Source organism: Podarcis erhardii (genome assembly GCF_964252035.2).
Source record: "Podarcis erhardii genome assembly, chromosome: 10".
Lineage (NCBI taxonomy): Eukaryota > Metazoa > Chordata > Lepidosauria > Squamata > Lacertidae > Podarcis > Podarcis erhardii.
This window is the reverse complement of record NC_138500.1, coordinates 53,177,542-53,199,987: the sequence shown is the minus strand read 5'-3', so window position 1 is coordinate 53,199,987 and position 22,446 is coordinate 53,177,542. Positions and strand designations below refer to the sequence as shown.

Here is a 22,446-nt window from a genome sequence, read left to right as displayed (position 1 = left end):
CATGCAGTTTGAAGGCATGATACATCTAGAGAAAAGATTCATTGCTAACAATAGTTACTTCTTGAATGGTTTGCAAGAAAACCCTGATGGATCACACCAAAGTCCCATCTAGTTCAAAATCCAGTTTCCCATTGTGACCAACCAGCTCCCTCTGGGAATAATATCAGCAGGTCACAACATTCTATTAATTTTTAATCCAAATACTCTTTCAGTTCAAGTGGTGTGGCCCAGTTAAGTAAATGCAGATGTTCACACAGCTGATCTTGTTTCAGTTTTCTACTCAATAATAGCTAGTCTGTAAAACCGGAATGATTATGGTAATGGCTTGTATGAAAATGGATCCATGACTTTGGGGAATTCAATTGTTTTAAAATATACAAAAATGATTATAGTACTATAATTTTTGACTAGAAGCTGCTGAGCGCTTCATAGATTACAAATTAAATACAGCTTTTTTTGCTGTTTTGTTTTGTTCTTTTTAAAAACAAAACACAACACAACATAGTGGAAATTAGCCCTGGTGTTCAGCCAGTGAAACACCTTTCCTAAACATTTATGTGAATACTTCAGAAAGTGTTTTATTGTGTCCTTTATTGCAAGTACACAGCCTGAAATAGATTTGATGCAGTCAGGCCTGCAAGTTTGTGTGTATTTACTGGATATTAAAATGTTGGTGTTGCACAGCATGTTCTAGTAAATCCCAAAAAGAACTTATTTAGAAAGAAAGAAGTCCAAAATATTTTGATTGTACTCAAAAATGTATTTTTCCTCATAAAAAAAGTTTCACATACTCACTGTTTCTACTCTACAGAATTTGTCCAATTCATCACACCACGGGTCAATTCTAGTTCACTGCAAAAACTCGTGGCTAATGTGTGTCATATAACACAGGAGGAGGGTATTACTCAATTCCACTATTTCTACATTTAATTAAAAAAACAACAAATACATAAAATTTTCTTCTCTACTTGCACTGTATAGACAGCATTGAGTGCCTCTTAGATTGTAAGAAGTCACACTATAAAGTCCTAGAAAACAATTTGGTTGGCACAGAAGTCTTCAAAGACAGGTGTTTGTTTTAAAAAAATACCACACCGGCAAATATTTGTATTTGTAACTATCACCATCTGCTAAGTCCAAGGTTTTGATTTTTGTAGAGGGATACTTTTTTTTTTTGCTTTTTTATTGAGCACAATTATTTAGTCTTGTGCACCCCAGTTTAGCACACTAGTACAGTAGCATTGGTATCTCATGACATATTAGCTGGAACACCTATGACTGTTGCTTGGACTTCGAGTGCTGTGCTTTTCTCTTTGTTAGTATCCCAAAGACTGATTAGAGGAGGGTAAAGCTCACTGAAGGAAAAGGATTGTTTCTTCAGGTAATTCCTGAAGTAGCTGTGTCCTGCATCACAGTTCATTTCATGAGAGATGCAGCTGAAGAGAGAAACCACACAAAAGAATCCCAAAAGTGTAGCAAGACAGACAAACAATGTAGTGATGTTGTTCTTCTCATAATTTGCCATTGTTGGATCCAACCCTTTTGTTGCAATGTTGACGCACTGTCTTGCATTCTGTAACTGGACAGTGGGGATGTCCATACAAATTGTATATTCCGTGGACGGGGTTAGATGTGTAAAATTATAGACTTTTATATGGGATGGAATTCGAGTGCTCCGAGAAGCCAGAGAATTTCCATCTTTTGGAAAGGCAGTCCATCTGATGGCAGATTTCACTATTTTGGAAGTTGCTTTCCAGGACAGAAGTACAGAATTAGATCGCACGTCTTCTACCTTAATAGACAAAGATTTATGGTTATCCTGGGGAAAAGAACCATCCACATTAATCATAATGGATTTTAAATCTGCACCGACCAAATTAGTTGCTATGCATGTGTATAAGCCACTTTCTTTTTGTGTTATATCACTGATATCTAGCGTTCCTTCTGAATGTACATAATATTTAAGAGAAACAGTGTTGGGCAAAAGTTTATGTCCAGATGGAGTTATCCAATACACTTCAGGCTCTGGTTCCGCTGTCGCTCTGCAGTGTAAAGAAATATAGCTGCCTGTTTCTATATTTATGTTGGAGGGAAAACTTTCTGGGGCTATCAGTGGAAGGCAGATTTCCATCATTTCTCTAAAATGAACCTTCCTCACATTCTGGCCCTGAAATTCAGGAGGGTCTACACAAAATAATGATTCCGGCTCCATGAACCTAATGCTAGTTTTATTCATATTAATCCATCGGATGACGCAGTCACACCGGATTGGGTTGCTGTGTATGCTGATTTCCTTGAGATTAGGCAAAGATTCAATTGTACTGCGGTACAGGGCACTGAGTGCATTACTGTTGAGCATGAGTGATTCCAATCGGGGAAGTCGATAGAATGCATTTGGGTGTACGTATGACAGTCTGGGGTTATTCGTAGCTTCTATTTTTCTCAAGTCTGGCAAATTGTCGACTGCCAGGTTATCAATAGATATCAGTTCAGGCATGTTATTAATTCCCAATTCTTTGAGGTGTATCATATTGCTAAAATCTCCTCTTCGTATTCTGTTAATGGGGTTCTTGTTTAAATCTAAAAATTTAAGGTTAGTAGCCTTTTGAAGAGCAGTGTGGGGCACTTTTACTAATCTGTTGTCATAGAAAGAGATGCTTTCTAAATTGTCAAGGCCAGCCAAGGCATTATCTGGTATTTCTGTGAGATTTATGCCTGCTAAAACCAGGCTCCGCAGATTGATAAGGGGCTTAAAGTTCATATCTTCGATTCTGATAATTGGGTTTTCTCCAATCATAAGAATCTCCAGATTAGGAATAGCTTCAAACCACTTGCTGTTGATCACTTGCAGACTATTGGAATTGAGATGAAGTCTAAGAAGATTATAAAGACCTGTGAAGGCTCCTGGTGCAATTGTGGAAAGCAGGTTGTGATTAATGTAGAGCTCTTGGAGATTGTTCAGCCCAGTGAGACATTTGTCCGGCAACTCTGTAAGTTTGTTTTCTTCCAGATACACTGAAAGAAGTTGGGGTATCTTCCGAAGTTCAATATTGGCCACTGATGATAAACTGTTCTGAGATAAATCCAAACCAGTAAGGTTTACTGGGAAGTCTGCTGGGTATTCAATTTTTTTAATGTTGTTTGCCTGTAGAAGTAGAACCTGTGTGTCAGCAGGCAACTGGGTTGGGAAAGTTGAGAGACCTACATCATTGCAATCCACTGTAGAAGCTTCCATGTATATGGATCTTGGAGTGAACCACGGTCTTATATCACATGTACATGACTGTGGGCAGTCTGCTTTTTTATCTACAGCTTGAACTAGCACAGTGATAGTTAGGCCAAGTAAAAAGTGAATTTTGAATGGCATGTCCTTCATTTTAGCTCACTGTTCCAGAAAAGTAATTGGCCCTTAAGGATTGGACAATTACAGTTTTTTAAGTTCAATAGGAGATGGTCATTTGAGAAGACAAACACTTGCATTTGTCAAATGACACATGCTGCAGAAGTACAACAACCCTCTCTTTCTTGGAAATATGTGGCTCCTTTGCAGTCACTTTGTCCAGTTAAGAGAGGCATATTTGGGGAACAATAAATATTGAGTTGTATTTGAAAAATGTGGTCCACCCAGGAGGTCGTCAAAAAGGAAGCAGAACAATCATATAGTAGTGTTAAGTTTAGATTCCATGATGTCTTCCTTCTTTTTATTGTTGTTGTTGAAAAGAGACCTTCAATATAAAGAGAGATAAAACAATTAGTACTTGCTGCTATTAAACAATATAAGCAGAAATATTTTTGGGTGAAAACATATTGTGTTGCTTACTGCAGGTGATATTTAGACAACCTGGCAGACAGATCCTAAAAATCTTTATTGTCTAAAATGCTGGCATCTGGTCACAGAATACCAATGTAGGGGTGTGTGTGTGTGTGAGAGAGAATCACTAAGTATTCAGAAATTTAAGCATTTGCATGTTGATACAATTAGCACAGCAATATGCCTGATAGTACATATGTCTGCTTGAAGGTAAGCCACATTGAGTTCAATGGAACTTACATATAGGACTTCAAGTTTAAATTTACAGCTGAACTTAAATCCACTGTTTGTGAATGTAAATGAACAGGTTCTTCTATCTGCACTGGTTCTGCCCTCTCCTCCCATTGGTGATGTGGTACCTACCAAACAAACGTTGGTTCATGTGTCACCATCATCTGTGGTGAGATTGACATCTACTAATGTGTGTGCATTTTTGGGATCATGACCAATATGTTTCTGAGTACAATAAGAATTCAAATCGCCGTAGAACTTTACATCTGGTTAAACATAATAGCAACTCAGTTTTTTCCAGAAGGCTGGCAGGGTTGGTCTGTTACAACAATATCGGCAGCAAGTCTTGTGGCACATTGCTTGGCACACAATATTTTCAATAAACAAACAAAATGGTAGGCAATACATGACCGACAGATCAAGTTGCATTCTATCTTGCGCTGTTTTCCTTTCGTTTCCTGCAGTCATAATTCACACTGGTAGCTTTGTTTGCAAACTTGTATGATAAGGCCAATGGTTCACTGACATTGATAAATGTATTTTGAGATGTTGCTGGTAAAAGATAGTAAACACTGCATCCCTGGCAAAGGATGTCTTCCAAGATGTAAAGCATAGAATAGTCTGAACTAACATCTGATTGGGCTCCTTCCTTCCCTTCATTTGTTGGCATTGAATGCTAATCTCCAAGACCGACTTGCAACTTTTAGACAACTAGTGACAAACATTATCTGAAATAAACACTGCTGGTGTCAGCAGGAGAGGCATAGTATGTTTCTCAGAGCCATTTATATTTCCCTTTTTAAAATATATTTTATATTCTGTTTTCATCTGTTCAGTTCCACATAATTGTATTTTGCACTTTTCTGTTCCTTTATGTACACACTAGTACATACGTGTGTGCACATGCTACATACATAAACAGTGGAGATATCTTTAGCCATTTTTATTAGGTATGTGTGTGTTTCTACACACACACACACACACACACACACACACACACACTACCCCATGGCACTGAAGGCAGTTAAATAAATGACTTCAGTAATCCTGCAACAATCCGTTAAAGTAGGTCACAATTATCCCTGTACAGCACTGGGGCTGAGGCTGTGAGATAATGGCTTGCTTAAGGCCATGTAGTGCCTGAGACAAGTTTTGGACCAGGGATGCTTTGAGCCACAACTTAATAAGGAACTTAACAAGAAAGATCCTTAGACCAACATCTTCCAGCTTCTTGCTCCATTGATCTTTCTGACTTCAGTGGGACTACTTTGGAGCAAGCCATTTGACGATTATACTCAAATGGCTTGGGGGCTTTGCATCCCAGTTCAGCCGCTTTCTAGCTAAACAGGGATTTCAGAAACAGTTTTGAAACTACTCTGGGCATTGAGGAGGCAAACGACAAATTATTGGCATTATCCTTTAAGCATCCACGGTAGACTTTCCAAAGCATATTTCTATTGTCGGTTGTTCTCTTCCACTTGAAATGCTGCAGAAACCTTCAAAAGAGGTTTGATTTGCCATGGTGGTGGTGCCATGGCCAATGGCTGCACTGCAATTGGTTTAGCTGTGTTTATGAAGCTTTTGTCCTACCCTTCTTCCAAGATGCTCAGGGCAGCGGATATGATCCTCCCCAATGATTAATCCTCAGAGTAACCTACTGGGGTAAGTTGAGCTGAAATATAATGGCTGGCTGAAGGTTATTCACTGAGCTTCATGACTGAGTAGCAATTTGAACCCTGCTGTAATGCCTCCAAGCCTGTAGTATTGGGTGATATCAAGTGGTGTGGGTCCACTCGCACATTGAACTTCTGCTTGTGCATTGGGGCTTCCTCTCCCCGCTACAACCCCTACACACACACACACACACACACCTCCCCCCTTTGTATGTAGATGTAAAGCTTCCTAACTTGCGGTGTCTTAATGTGTATAAATAAAATCATCAGACAATGTGTGAGCTAAACATGTCAGTGAAACATTATGTTGTTTTGAGGTTTTCTAATGCATTTTTTTGTGGCAAGGGGCCAATAGATATGCAATCCAAAGTAGCACTGGTACAGAATAACATAATCAAAATATAATCTGTTCCATGAAATTAGGTACTCTTCAGGCTTGCAGAGAAAAGAACATTTGCACAAATGGTTAGTTAATAAAACTCTGGCATTAGCTTCAGAAGCTGAATTACCTTTCTGTCCCAATTGTTGGATGTGCTGCTGGTGACAAAAGACTTAAAAAATGGGCCTCTTTTCTGTATTAAAGATTTGGTGGGGGGAAATTTTCTTGGACACTAGTGCAGTAGTTTAGTAGAATTATAAATACAAAGTTAGCACTACAGAAAGCTCTTAGGCAAAGGCAAGACTTCTTCTATTAGGGTCAGTGTTACCTTTCAAGTTTATCCTTGCTAATGCCTTCAGGTAAACTTCATTATTGGTTCTTTCAGATTTGATCTAAAGAAAAGAAAGTTACTGAGCAATGAACTCAAGTAACCTTGTTATTTTACAGTAGGACTGGATACTCTCTTAGTATTGGCTTATTTGTAACATTGCAGAGCATCAGTTTACAATCTCTTGCCCAGAGTAAGGGATGAGCTTAGAAGGGGAGAGAAAATTGTGGTGTTAGGAAAGTGAGAATCCTTGGTGATTAACTTGCTTCATATCCATTGGAGAACAGGAAATTTCCATTTGGAGCTAGTTGCAGGCAGAATTACATACCATATGCAGTCAGTTATGGAATTATGTGTATAAATAAAATTATATGAAGTGCTTTGACAAAGTGCATTGACTATTTGTAGAACTACTTGCCTGATTATATCTAATTCTCAGTCTAAACTAGTGTCCATCACCACATTGTATGCATTATTCATTGTGTAAAGAATAATTCCTTGAAGGCACTGCCAATAAATTTCATAGGTGGCCCTCAGTTGCGTTATTAATAAGAATCAAGATTCTGGTGTTTAAATATGTGTTATTTTGGTCTGAAATAACATGCAGAATAACAAGCAGCCTCATGCTTTGCATATATACTTGAAACAATAGTGAAATGATTATTTAGCCATTGTATGAAGTGTTGGTAATGGAAAAGGACTTTTTGGAGATCATTTTGGCATTGCACATAGCTACTTCTCTCCTTTCTTTGTGGTGTGAACAAAAGATCCACAAAGTCTTCCATTAATTACCATTTTTTGTCTGAATCAGGTTACTATGGTAACAGCTTTGGAACAAGCCAGGTTATTAGGGCAGCTTCAAACCATGGTTTAATATCCTGCTTTATTTCAAAGCTTTTAACCTTAGTTTTCTGGTTCAAGCAAAATGGGAAACAGTGGGTAATGGAGGAACTTCATGGTTTGTCTACTTGTGCATATGAAGACAGGGACAAAGAAGTTGTGTGTTTGGCCAAAAAGGTTTGTTGTCAGTGTGTCAAGAGCATACTATCCTCTCACTCAACCTGAAAACACTTAAAAGGAAATGCTAGTGACCTGTATGTCCAAGACCAGGCACTCTACTACGGATCTAATGGTGATTCAGAACTAGCATTTTCTTCATACTAAATTTCTAGGCACCAGAGTGTCGAGTATGCAACAACTTCCTATCTAGCTACCCCCTAAACTGGCGGTATAACATTTTGTGTGTGTTATACTAAGAAAGAAATGCACAGTTGTCACAAATTTAACAATATTAGCACATTCTTGCTCCATTCTGTGTGAAATGAAATGCAGAAAGGAGAATCCTGCTTACCCCTCCACCCCCTTGACACATGTGTGATTATTTTGTAACCTGAAACATATAGTGCACTTAAGCGTGAGACCCCAACAGCATTTCATTGCTGAAGATGAAACTTCGCTGAACTTAAATTTATATTTTGCATTTAATTTTGTGGTGTGTGTGTGTGTGCGTGCGTGCATGTGTGCGTGCAGCAAATTTCATTCCTCTTTCCAAGGTGCAAATACCAGAATGAAATTTTGATAGTGTGAGTGCTTCATTTATTAATGAGTGAGACATCTTACACACGTCTCCTAATGCTCAGTAAAAGTGTTAAGTTTATATACAGGAGGAACATATATGTCTGAGTGTAGACTGCAAACTTTCTTGTTAAAAGCTAATATGCCTCTGGCAAAAGAGCTCTGTGCTGCTGCTACCTGCCAGCTGCTACTGGCACGCTGAGAAATGATCAAGCTGCTCATTTCCTTCCTGTTTGGCATTTAAGACATTTCTAGCTTAATATACAGAGTTATTCAGTATACAGATGACTTTATACTAAAGTAGATGGATTGTACTACTCTATTAACTTTACAAACACAAAGCGCACATAAACACAAACTCTTCCAGGGTTTAATTTCTTTATCATCCCGTAGCAGTGAATTGGGGAGCCTTGTGGGGGGGGGGTTACAACTGCTTTCCTCACAGGGATAATCTGTTAGAGGACACATGCTAGCATTTGTGCTGGACCAGTGACAAAATCAGGGAGAGCCAGAGCTCTTTCTCCTTTTCTGCCACCTCTTTTCACTTACATCGTCCCCATTGTACCCCTTTCCTCATTTTTCTCTTTGACACCCACATGAAATTTGGCTGAGGGCTGCAAGTTGCTCACTCCTGCTCTAGCATGACCAAGAAATTGAACTCAGATCCAGAAGTTGAGCCCTGGGTTGGCTCTTAATAGCTTGGTCTTATTTCATGTCTATGTGACAAAGTAAGTGGGTTGCAGTCTGGGTCACAGTTCAGTTAGGGTAAAAGTTTCCATTTGCCACAAGCACTAAGGTCACCATTATTTGGGGCAAAGGATAGGTTTTGCATTGCAAAATATGTGTCTTCCCTCTGCCTCTGTTCCAATCCATTATAATGATAGCTGGCTTCAGTACTACTTAAACATTAAAGAGCAAACTCACTAGATCTCTTTATGCGCCATATATCTTAAGAAAATGAAAGCTTACTAGAATTAGGCACTTAATATGTTTGTATTTCTGCATTTCTGCTAGAGCTGGAGACCTTACTTTGGAAGTGTTTTATTTGCAGCTGTTCAAGGTTCTGTTCTGTAAAGGCCAACTGCAGAGATATTTGCTTGTTATAGCAAGCTTTTGTTAGGAACTAAGCAAAATTAATACAAAATGAATAAAGACACATGAAACGTAAAGCAGGTCATGTCAGAAACATGTTGGTTATCAAAAAACAGACATTAAATCTTACTTTCTTCATAGCTGTTTTCCTCCGTGAACTGAATATCTTTGTTGGAAGGTGTGCAGTCTGATTATATGCATATATATTGGGATTGAAGGACCATTGGGTTTATTGGGACTCATTCTATCAATGAGGGAGAAATTCAGCTCACCAAATTCACACTACATGAACCAATACAGGAACTGAAACACATCTATCCTTTGAAATTTTCACTTCTCTGAATTTTGCAGTGCCAGTCTCCCAACAACAAAATGTGCACATAAAGGTGCATATTAAAATACAGTGGTACCTGGGGTTAAGTACTTAATTCGTTCTGGAGGTCCATACTTAACCTGAAACTGTTCTTAACCTGAGGTACTACTTTAGCTAATGGGGCCTCCTGCTGCTGCTGCGCCGCCGGAGCACGATTTCTGTTCTCATCCTGAAGCAAAGTTCTTAACCTGAAGCACTATTTCTGGGTTAGCGGAGTCTGTAACCTGAAGTGTATGTAACCTGAAGCATATGTAACCTGAGGTACCACTGTATAGTAAATATTGCAGGTGCATGGTTTCTGTTTATTAACACCATGATATATTGTGATCATGGACAGAAAATTAGTCTAAACTCTGGAAGCCCTGTATTAGCCTATTTAGCCTTGAGTGCCATTGTATCTCAGCTTTACTTCAATGGTTAGTACAGTGGGAACCCACTTACTGGGCCTTGCTCTTTTTGAAAGATCAGCAAGGTAAAAAAATTAAGTACTTTGATAAATGGTAGAAAGTAGTAGCTTGATAAAACACAGCACAAGCCACGCTGTGATGGAAAAACCAAGAGTTCACACCCGTGGTTCTTCAGACTATTCTGCCTTAAACATCTAGTATAACTATGTTATTTTTCTCAACACCAGTATCAATATGTTGCTTTTTGCAAGCATCATTAAAAATAATTTGCAGCTGTAATATTACCATGTTGAAATGCATCCTTTGTTAACTATGACAGCAACATTGGCTGCTTAAAAAAAAGAAAGAATCCCAGATACGTTCTGGACTCTCGAACAGTGTGACCCTTTGCAGACTAATTATCTCTCTTGTAGACAATGATTGGTATGCCTTAATTAGGCATGTGCTTCTTGCTGTCACTGATGACTCATGCCTCGGTTCTCAAGGGATGTGTGGATCTCTTATTTGAGCTGGAATGGATAAAAAGAGGACATTGTTTTTAATCTTTGGAGCTAAGAACCAGTTAGATTGGGCAGAAAGGAATGCAATCATAAGGCACTAGAAAACTCTTCCCACCCACTCCGTTTAGTGTCAGAAAGCTTTATTTAAAAAACGTTGCAGTCTGAATGTAACATTCCCTGCTGCTAATGAGAAAAGCAGTTCATCTCACATTGGCCCATTTAGAGGTAGTGAGGAGACCCAAAACACAGCTGTATTTACACAGCCGCCTCTCAAAGAAAACTCAGCTAAAAAAAGGCATTCCGTAATTTATGTTACTTAAGCTTTTCTGTAAGAATTGTCATAAGTTACTATCAGATAAAAAAAAGGGAAGAAGGGTGTTGATTACCTGCCTGGACTAGAGAGAGAAATCTGAAGGAAAACAACAACCAGCATTGGGAATGAAGAGCAAAACCAAATATTCAGTCACATTAGTTTAGTAAGTACCGTATTTTTTGCACCATAACACTCACTTTTTTCCTCCTAAAAAGTAAGGGGAAATGTCTGTGCATGTTATGGAGGGAATGCCTACGGGTGGCATGCCTACGGATTTTCCTTCTCTAAAAACTATGTGCGTGTTATGGTCGGGTGCGTGTTATAGAGCGAAAAATACGGTATATTCTGTTCTGGACTGGTGATGTGTAGTTTCCTCAGTACATTTAAATCATAGTTAGCATCCTTATAATGTGAGAAGGGGATTCTGATCTGCAGATGACTCAGAAAAACAAGGAGGTTATTTATGCCAGTAAATCCTGAGAAAGCACTATATATGAACCTTTTGAAACAGCATGAGTTTACAGCGCATGCTTTGTCTGGAGACAAACCAAGAGAAACCTAGAACCCAAAGTTTGGATGACACGCTAAGCCAAAACACAGCTCAGCTCGCCGCAGAAGTTAGGGGGAGGCATGTAGTTGTCGAAATCTCCTTTGTAGGAACTCTCACGCTTGTACATGTTCACTGAGTCATAGATAGGCTTAGGATGACGTGCAAACCAGCTCTATGTGAGTGAGGCAAGCACATAAGAACAAAAAGGGGAGTGTTAATGCAGAATGAGGGGAAGAGTATCATGAGTGCTGATACTATCAGATGAAAGGGGTTTAATAGTAGTAAATTAGGATTTTGATACGGCAGCCTAGACACGAATTTTTCTATTTGTAGGAAGTAGCAGAATATTATGGGCAAGTAACATGGCAGTTCAGGTCTTCCATCCTTAATTGCAGTATAGGAGGGCTTCTGCATGAACAGCTTCTTTTTTATCAGTGCTTCCCTTTCTTTGAATCAGCTGTTCTCTTTTATTAAAATCCCTTGAGACAGAGGGAAGGCTTCATCCCAGCTCAAGACAGTGCCAATAACCCCCTGTTATCCCTTCCCTGCCAAGTATCGTCTTACCATTTATTTAATGTGCTCCTCCCTCAAGGGAAGTGCCACGCTCAAGTTCACCTCTTAGCCTGGACGTTGGATAGTCTCACTCACAGCTTCATCATATATTATGGGTTGGTTTGTTTTTACATTGATAATCTCATTGTAGGAAAACTGTAATCCGTGAGAGAAAAGAAACAGTAGCACTAGGAAAAGAGGATTGATGGCCTCACTTTTCCACACATTCATTATAATCTTTGTGCTCCCAAGAGCCTTTCTTTGTCAAATGAGGTGAAAGCATTTTGAACGGTACCACTTCAGATTGCAGGCATAGGGTTGTATTTTTGAATGCTTCTCTGTGTCCAAAAATTCTACATTATCTGATAGAGAGGGCTACCCTAAACCCCTTTCTGAAGCATATACTGTATTGTAGGAATGTTATGGTGGGGGTTTGTATTTTGGTGAAGTATATATTATCCATAATTATTCTGTCTCTAATGCCTCATTCTGAATATTGTGTATATCACTTCTGAAATTGCTATATTTACATTTCCAGAGGGGGTCTCTTATATTTATGGAGAGAAGAACTGGCACTGAGGTTCAATGTCAATTAAGCAAACTGGATTGATCCTTGTACAATGGGATGGGTGCATGATTTTACCTGTATAAAGTAAAAGTAATTCGGCTATATTTAATACTCCTTTCCCTTGACTTTGCTTGTACTTGAAACAGTTTACAGTAAGAGAATAATTACAATACTTCACTTTTTGAGCCAGTATCGCAATCCTAATTTTCCCCCCTTCAGCTCTCTGGGCTAGATGTTGCCTGAGGGAAAGCCAAAGGCTTAAAATGTTTTGTATGGAACTAAGACAGGATAAACTCTCAGTCTTTGGGTCGTTAGAGGCAAACATTCTGAAAAGTTCTTATGTCACAAGAAGCCTATTATACCTAAGGACATTTGAGACTATCCTTCTAAAAATAGGTTAGAAAGTACTATAGGAATTTTTAGTTATTAGCTTTGGGGTTTTTTGTTTTTGCTTTTTAAAAAAGAATATAACCATACTCTGTTCTGTGCACTGTTTTCTATATTAACTGTCTGGTCCTCATTGGATGCTTGTTTCCAGGGGGTGCCGCTCTTCAGCCCCAATGGGGTTGTGGAGTTCCCCAGGGTTCAATTTTATCTCCTATGCTGTTTAACATCTACATGAAAATGCTGATGGGGTCAGCTGGTGTTTTGGAGCTTGTTGTCAGCAATATGCTAATGACACACAGCTCTACTTCTCCTTTAAATCTGCAGGTGTGGCAGTGAATGTGTTAGACCAACCTTTCTCAACCTGTGGGTCCCCAGATGTTGTTGAACTACAACTCCCACCACCCCTAGCTAGCAAGGCCAGAGCTCAGGGATGATGGGAGTTTTATTAATTATTAATAGATGTTAGTGAATTCCCTCTGTTCAGTTCAAACCCTTGTAATTTTTTCTCAGGCTTTCCACCCAGTTTGAATAAGCACAACATTTTAAAATCCTGTTATGCTCCATCAAGATGGGGCAGAATATGTTACCAGATATTTGATTACATTCAATACCAATTTATTAGTTTATTTTTTGTAAAGGTCTAGTAAAAATAGGTTTGAAATGGGGAAAAGAATTGAACATCTAGAAGGTAACACATAGTGGCAGCAGTAAACAGCAAAACATTGAACCACCAGTAGTACAGTATTTGATGGTTAAATCCTGTAGCACAGTAGTACCATGAAGAAATGCTGTAAAGAAACCCACAATAGTTTTATGGCTGGGGGGAGCCAAGTGCATTTTAAGTCTGGGTACTATGACACCAGTTAGGCTTAATGACTATTTTGGATTTGTAAAATTATTGTGAACCTACAGCTGTTTTCCATGAGATGGGGAGATGGTAAGTATTTATTATAGAACTATATTAATTGATCAACAACGCCTTGTTTAGCAGAACAGTTCAGAGCAATTACATAAATTTAGAGAATATATGTGGTGGTGCTGACAGGATAATAAAAACATAACCAAATAAATTCAAATAAAAACCTTCTTAATGGGAAGTATGGTAAAAAAATCAGTGACCACGGTTGCAGATTCCAGGGAAGCCTTCCTGCAAACAGCTATAGGTTTAACAGATGTTTGTGCCGTCTGCACAGATGTCAGGGGATGAAGGCACAACATCAGGGTGGGACTACTCTCCACAATCCCACTCCTTTCTCCTGTGTTTTTCCTATATAGGAGCAAAGTGCACCTGAGTCATTCCAGAGACATAGAACAGGGTTTCACAAACATGGGTACCCAGCTGTTGTTGGAATACAATTCCCCTCATCCGTGACCACTGTTCCTGCTAGCTAAGGATGATGGGATTTGTAGTCCAAAAACAGCTGGAGACCCCAGTTTGGGAAACCCTGTTCTAGAGGTATGTTTCTCACAGCTCTAAGAATTTATATGATAAATGTGTCAGAATGGCTACCATTATTTATTTATTTTAAACCTGCCAGAACTGTAGTAACCATGCATTTTCCATCAACACTTTTGGATTTTTAAGCTACCAGTATCCCTTCCTACTTTTAAAAAACAAAGTCTTGTAATTTTGCCTTTGATAACCTCAGCCAACAGTTACACAGTTGTTTTTGGCTGCTGAGTTTGTCATCAAGCCAGTCTGATTTATCTTCATATTTTTTTAGATGGTGGTATTTCAGATGCTGGAAATGTGTGTGCGTATGTGTGCGCGCTAAGGGTTATTTATCTCTTAATTATAGATTCCCCTGGTGAAGAACCATCTGTGACTCAAAATGTATTGGGTTATTTGAACAGAATTGCCTGCTTTTGTTGATCTTTGAATAGATCTGTTACTGCAACCACTCTTTAACAATATTGCTTGGAGAGGTAATAGAAGAGACAGAGCTATGTACAGTAGCAATTTTGGAGTGTGTTGCCATTGTGCCAGAGGTAGCAAAATATCCAGTGGGAGATATGCAGGGCTGCTCCTACCCATTCATTCATTTCATTCATCTCAGTTAATCATTTGCCTGAATTGCATGTATATGATTGCTCTCATTTAGAGTGCTATTTATATTGGCAGCATTCTTAATGTTTGGCTGGCTTCAAATCCCAGATACTCAGTTGTTGTTTTCCTATCAGCAGTAATGTATGTTTTGTGTATGAAATATACAGTGATTTAGAAATAGTCCTGTATTGAATAACTTCATGTATAGATCAACATGATCGCTATGCTTCTGAAGTGCTCCACACCTATGAAGGACATGCCTGTTCAATTGATTCGGTGCAGGAGATTGTTCCTCTGTTGATTTTTTCCTGATGAAAAGGGATTCTACTTAGAGTTGATAGAGTACAGTGCCAAATCTGAATTCCACTGACATCACGTTCTGGAAGTTTCAAGTAAATATCTGAATTAAGAAATAACCCTTTGAAATGCATGAATGGTTTCTGTGGACTAATCTATACTGTTTACAACATTATTAATGTGTTATAAAAGTGTGACACCAGGGTGCGCTGTACAGCAGTCAATTGAAAATTGCATTGAGAGCTATATAATGTTTTCTTTCTTAGCGTTTGTTTTTTAAAAAATTTTTAGATAGTGTAGATCCAGTCTGTATGTAATGTAGAATATCACTGTCAGTCAATGTAGACTATACTGGTCTATAATACGGACCAGTATACGGCAGCTTCCTATGTTTTCCCTTAATATTTTCACGCCACATACCCGTATTTTTCGCTCTATAACACGCACCTGACCATAACACGCACATAGTTTTTAGAGGAGGAAAACAAGAAAAAAATATTCTAAACAAAATAGTGGATGTATGATTTTTGTGGTTCATGCTGTGGCCACAGACATGTGATCTGACAGTGAGTTTGGAGTAACCCAATGCAAAAATCCTGAGGATCCATGTGGATCCATGCTTTGTAACCACGTTTTTGCACCACTGTGGCCCGAGGCAACAGTGGGTGCGTGATTTTTTTGGTGCAAGATGTAGCCATGAACATGCTATGTGATCTGACGGTGAATTTGGGGTGACCCAGTGCAAAAATCCTGAGAATCCATGTGGATTCGTGCTTTGTAACCACGTTTTAAGTGGGGAGGGAAGGAAAAGCACTCAAGGGACAAGGAGCACTCATGGGGTGTGTGGAGAAGGATGCTGCTAATAATGCAGAAGAGGGGTTTAAGGGGAGAAAGAACACGCGTGGGGTGTGTGGAGAAGGATGCTGCTAATAATGCAGAAGAGGGGTTTAAGGGGAGAAAGAACACGCATGGGGTGTGTGGAGAAGGATGCTGCTAATAATGCAGAAGAGGGGTTTAAGGGGAGAAGAAGCACATGTGGGATGGGTGGAGAAGGATGCTGCTAATAATGAAGAAGAGTGGTATAAGGGGAGAAGACTCCTCTCCTCTCCCACTTTGCTCCTTTAAAGCAAGCAGGCTTAGCGAGCTGAAAGACTTTGCTGCTATTTAATGAGCTGAGTGGGGAGGAGAGAGGGACAGAGAGCCTGCTTGCTTTAAAGGAACTAACCGCACAGGAGCCGCTTACACTTGTGTAAGCGGCTCCTCTCCTCTCCCGCTTTGCTTCTTTAAAGAAGCAGGCTCTCTGTCCCTCTCTCCTCCCCACTCAGCGGCTCTTCTCCCGCTTTGCTGTTTCAAAGCAAACCACGGAGGAGGGAAGGAAGGGGAACCATGGATCCTCTGCTCATGACTGCAGCAGATCCCCCCCCCCCACCCATAGGCATTCGCTCCATAACATGCACAGACATTTCCCCTTACTTTCTAGGAGGAAAAAAGTGAGTGTTATGGTGCAAAAAATACGGTAATTCATTCTTGATTTATATGTTACAGTGAATGTCCAAAATCTTGTGATTGTTGCAGAATCAGAAGAATCTTTATTTGCATCAGCCACTAGCCATAGCAATAAAATAACATAAAATGAACTGAAGATAGAGGTAAAAACGTAACTATACAAAATACATTCTGGAGGTTTACATCAATAATCAAAGAACAGATCTTATTCTAATTGCCCCTGCTATTTTTTTTTTTTTTTTTTTTTTGCAGTTTTTGCTGTCACCTGATTAGGTGATTGTTGCATTTTGACACTTAGCGAACATGGACATTCACAGTTAATTAATGCCTGACTGAAAAAAAGGGGAAATATAATGTAATAGATCCATGGTGCTAAATGTTTAGGTTTGGTAAATATTAGGATTTAATTAGAACTTGTATGTTATAAGGCAGTCTCAGTGTGTATTAGAAGGGGGGGTAATGTAACAGGTTTGAGGTGTTTAATTAGCATTTATGTGTAAAGACTGTGTATCAGACCTTGCGAATGTAACTAAAATCCATGTGTATTGGCATATGTGTGTGGACCTGCTTCTGAGCATCAAGAATTAGTGAATGGTTAATTAATCTAGTTAAGCTTCCTAAGTGTTTACCAGCCTTTAATCCTAGTCAGTCAACAAGTGTTTTCTATTCTGTTGGAAGCCACCCAGAGTGGCTGGGGCAACCCTGTCAGATGTGTGGAGTACAAGTAATAAATTATTATTATTATTATTATTATTATTATTATTATTATTATTATTATTATTAAAATCTTCAAAGAACTGGGTATTATAATGCAAATGAATAAAGGCAGCTTTTAGGAACAGCAGAGATGGTACTAGGAAGCAGAGAAGGAACTGTGCTTGTATTTGTCCTGGGGACCAAGGTAGGCTGCAGAGTAAAAAAAGGGTGTTGGTGATGCTGCCATAGGCTAAGCTCGAGTGTTTTGGGGTGCTGCTGATGTGCACTAGTCTCCATTGTGCCTAATTTCCCCCAAAGAAACACAGACCTTGGTGGTGGGCAAATACACCTGGAATCTCGTGCACCGCTGTGCAGAGATTGAGGTGGCTTTTAACAGCATAAGTTATTTTTTAGACACGCACAAAGCTTGTTCCACGCAGCATGCAAGCTGCAATACATGCAGGAGAATCAGCAAGGTATAGTGGTTAGACCAGCATTTCCACAACTTGGGTCTCCAGCTACTTTTGGACTACAATTCCCATCATCCTTGACCACTGGCCCTGTAAGCTAAGGATGATGGGAGTTGTAGTCCAAAAGATGCTGGAGACCCAAGTTGGGGAAACACTAGGTGGGCTAAGACAAAGGAGACTCAGACTCAAATCCCTGCCTAGTGATGAAACACTCTGGATGACTTAGCCCAGTCAAGGTCTCTCAGTCTAACCTATTTCATAGGGTTGTTGCGAGGGTGAAATGTATTGGGGGGAGGGGAGAGTTATGTATGCTGTCATGATGTCCTTGGAATAAAGGGGGGGATATAAATGTAGTAAATAGCTTAAATAAATATATTACAAAATTTGTCATATATCTTCCAATGGTTTCCTCAGAAACAGTTTCTACAGATGATTAAGTACCATTTGTGGAAGATCGCCAATGAATCTAGTTTGGAATTCTGCTTATCCAGATACAATCCCAAACTCTTATCTACTGGGCATCGTTGCTTATCTGTTCCATGGCCTTGTCTCTGTGGTGTGTTTGGCAAGCTGATATTCTTTTGGGACAACATTCCCCCCCCCCCCATATGTATATGGTAGATTCACAGTCTTAGAAATAATATGCACAGACACCAGTAGATGCAGGTTAAAACAAAAGCAAGACAAATGCAGAAGAGAAAATAACTATCGATTTGTAGAGCTTGTTATTTGGGTTATTCCAGTGACTGTATCAACAAAGACTCGCTGAAAAGAAAGTTAGCTGTTCTTAGTCTTGCCAAGACCCTTCTAAATCTTTGGGGAAACATCCATAAAAGATGCATTTATTTTATAATTACTAAAATAATTTTGAAAGATATCTTGGTCTAGGAGGGATAATACAATGGATTCACAGTGGAGCAATAAGCATAAATGAGTGTTTTTACATTTACTTAAGACATCTGTATAGTTGCAAAGGCAGTTGTGGGACACTAGAACTGACAAGTGATAATTGGCAAAGCGGATATTAATCATTAGAATGCTTTTTGTAAAAGCTTGAAAATTGAGGTTCTGGTCTCTGCAGTGTTTTATATTAGCTGGAGTGGGGTATTTTTGCATGCTCATAAATTAGCAGCTTGTAGAGATATAGCCATATCTAATTACAGGGAAAAATGATTTGTATTTATTTTTAATTATAGCTTTTGCTCAGCTGAGCACTTCATTAATAACATTGCATGTTTAGTTTATTCTTTGTACACGATTGGCAAAACAAATTATATTTCCAAACCTGAAGCTGTCATCTGGGCATGGTTATTTAAATATACCTAAACTGTTCAATATCTCTAATCCACAGGACAAAACTTTTGTTTTGTTTTGTTCACAGCTAAGACAGATCACCATTTTGTTCACACTGTACTTTATGCAGTATATAAATGGTGTTGTTTGAAAGCACATAGTAAAACACAGCAGCAGGTAAAGTGATTGGCTGAAGTCCTAAGATACCTATTTACTCTGTGTTTTCAGACATGTGTATTGCCCTTCAAATATTATTTGATGGACATGGTTAACCTACTAAGGGAATGGAAGCACCTTTCGCTTGCTCTAGCATTGAGAGTTTATCTCATTTTCCTGAAAGCAGATACATTACAAAACAAAACCTACTTTTCTTTTAAGATTCCCCACCTCTCCATCCCTGGAAGAACCATTGGTAGTAGTAATGTTACACCCGATAAAATACAGAACACAGTCTGACAGATTATAGTAGGAGAGGTAAGGGGGTGAAAAAGCTTGGGGGGGGCAACTTTCTGCTGCCAGCAATAAATATTTGCAGAAGTCCCCTTCTCACATACTTGACACATGCAGGTAGACACATGCATGCACACAATTCTCCTTCTCAGCTGGTCCACCCAAGTAAACAGAGGAATGAATGTTGTTTTTGCCTCCTCTCCACTCATCAAAAGTTCAGTATGATGACCAGGGATGGGGCAAATCACATCCCCACCAACGCTGTGGCTGACTCCCCAATTTTTTGCTGCTGTTTCTAAAAACAATGTAGGTTCACAGGAGGAAACGAAAGTACAGTGGTACCTTGGGTTACAGACGCTTCAGGTTACGGACTCCGCTAACCCAGAAATAGTACCTCGGGTTAAGAACTTTGCTTCAGGATGAGAACAGAAATCGCACGGTGGCAGCGGGAGGCCCCATTAGCTAAAGTGGTGCCTCAGGTTAAGAACAGTTTCAGGTTAAGAACGGACCTCCAGAACGAATTAAGTTCTTAACCTGAGGTACCACAGTACATGTTTGTGGGGTTTGAGCTGTGAGTTAGCCATCTCTGGATTACAGTATTAAAGATGGCGTAGAAGACACTTTGCTGCCTAAGGCAGAGCAGCAAATACTACTCTCCAACTTCCTGGACATGACACCCATGCCATTTCAGGATTCTGGTTCCTTTTATTGGCCCACATTCATCTCATGGCTACTTTCTGGAAATGGCCCTGGAAGTAGGATCGGAATGACTGAAGTACAGAGCCCCCAACTGCCCTGCTTTAAAAACCTCCAAGGAGGGAGAGTCCACAGCCTCCCAAGGGAGACCATTCCACTGTTGAACAACCCTATTACAGTGGTACGTCAGGTTAAGAACTTTGCTTCAGGATGAGAACAGAAATCGTGCTCCAGCGGCGCGGCAGCAGCAGGAGGTCCTATTAGCTAAAGTGGTGCTTCAGGTTAAGAACAGTTTTAGGTTAAGAACGGACCTCCGGAACGAATTAAGTACTTAACCCGAGGTACCACTGTATATCCATTTGTTTTTCCGTATGTACTTTAAAAACCAACAGGTTTCATAACTTTGCCTAGAAATGAAATAATTAGCCCTGGTCTGTTAACCAGATTGCCATAGATTTAGCTGTTAAATACATGCAGCCGGTGCTCAGCTCTAGCCACATATGTAGCTTTACATACTTATTGTGCCAATTGATACACTTAGTGTAGTATTGCAAACTGAAAGAGATGCTTTGGTTGAGTCCAAGGACTTGTATGTGCCTGGTAGGACTTTTTCTTTGATGAGCAGACCACTAAACCATATCACAACTCACTTTAGAAACTTCAGAAGTAGTTTGTCCTGAAAACACACGTCTAAAATTCCCCCTTGACTCTACAAAACTAGTATTACGGTTGTGTTTTTTTATTAAAAAAAAACCCAATTTCCTGAGTAAAAAAAATCACTGCTATCACTGTTAAAACAACCCTACATTTACAGAGTCCAAAACGCATAAGAATACTTTCTAGAACCAGTGCCCAGGCTGCCCATTGATGCACAGTTATTCATCACCACTCCGGTGATGAGCATTATTTTTAATGCATTTCATTTATTAAATGTGTTTATGTGCATTGCTACAAATTTTACATGAGCAGCACATTTCATTGAATAAATTTAAACACATCTAGAGTATCATAGTACAACTCTATTCCAAACTACTTTACATAAGTTAATGGGTTAAATTTCTCTCTCTCTCTCTCTCTCTCAGCAGAAATTTCTTCCAGAAACACACAAGTACACCTTATTTCACTCTGTATGTGAGTCTCACAATCACTTTGGCTGTAGGCCTTCTTTGCCAGTCACCAGTAGGTACCCCCTCCATGTGAAAAAGCAGATAATTATTTGTTACTGGCATTCTTGACAACATCATTTTGCAGAAATGATTGGGGGGGGGGAATAATGATTGGAATAATTCATTATTACTTGTTGATTCGTGTACGCCAAATTGCCTCTTTCAAACATTTGTATCTTCAATGTGCTGTAATGGAACTAATGGGAATAGCAACACCGCCAGCACTGTTACATCTAGGGGAGAATAGATTGTGTGGGCGATAGCTACCAAAGTTAAATGAATCAGTTTGCAGTTAAGTCAGCACTTAGAATCTAATCAAGGTCTTAAACGGCAAAGGTTTGAATGCGGTATCTGCAAGCTTATCCCACTCCACACTGCAGAGGTAAAAGAACAATCACCACCCACTGTGTTCTGTATCTTTAGTCCATCCTGCTTCTATACAGCTGGTTGTACCTGAATACTGAAAACTGATAGCTGCTTCCTACATTGCATAGTCACAAAACTTAGGTTTGCCCTCTAGCCCAGTGTTTCCCAACCTTGGGTCTCCAGCTGCTGTTGGACTACAATTCCCATCATCCCTGACCTTTGGTCTTGCTAGCAAGGGATGATGGGAGTTGTAGTCCAAAAACAGCTGGAGACCCAAGGTTGGGAAACACTGCTCTAGCCTATGCCTAGTGCAGACTTCCTGTTTGTTGCCAGGAGCCTTTAGTGGTTAATGCAGATTGGAGTCTTCAATAGGACAAGTTCTATAATTTACTTAATCAATTTATGAATCACATTCCATACGAGTCTTAAGGTGATTCAGAAACATACCACGAACACAACTTTAAAGTTTCTTAAAAGCTACAAAGAACAACTGGTGATAGATTGAAAACTTATACAGAGTAAAGTACCAAATAGTGATATTTTTACCCAGCTGAAAAAGCTTTCTGAAACAGAACTGTGTTCGGCTGTTTCTGGCAAGTACAAATAGCAGGTTCCTGTGTCATATCTCAGCAGAAATGTTGTTCCACAGAACTGGGGCAGCCACACTGAAAGCCCTGCTCCAAGTTACTGTGGAATGGACTTATGCTCTTTTGGGAACTT

At 39.4% G+C, this 22,446-nt stretch overlaps 2 protein-coding genes across 3 annotated transcripts in view; one reads left to right on the top strand and one right to left on the bottom strand.

Moving 5' to 3' along the window:
* Nucleotides 1-22,446, top strand: part of IMMP2L (inner mitochondrial membrane peptidase subunit 2) — a 487,068-nt gene that overhangs the window by 171,054 nt on the left and 293,568 nt on the right. The window lies entirely within an intron of this gene.
* LRRN3 (leucine rich repeat neuronal 3) overlaps nt 740-22,446 on the bottom strand; it is a 45,205-nt gene continuing 23,498 nt past the window's right edge. Inside the window, exons 2-3 of one of the 2 annotated variants that reach the window (XM_081877927.1) lie at nt 6,423-6,486; nt 740-3,725 (exon numbers count right to left, since the gene is read on the bottom strand). In XM_081877927.1, coding sequence (XP_081734053.1) covers nt 1,250-3,376 — 2,127 coding nt within the window. In that variant the 5' untranslated portion in view covers nt 3,377-3,725; nt 6,423-6,486 and the 3' untranslated portion in view covers nt 740-1,249. The remainder of the gene's footprint in view (nt 3,726-6,422; nt 6,487-22,446) is intronic. The other variant, XM_081877926.1, reaches the window with a different exon arrangement.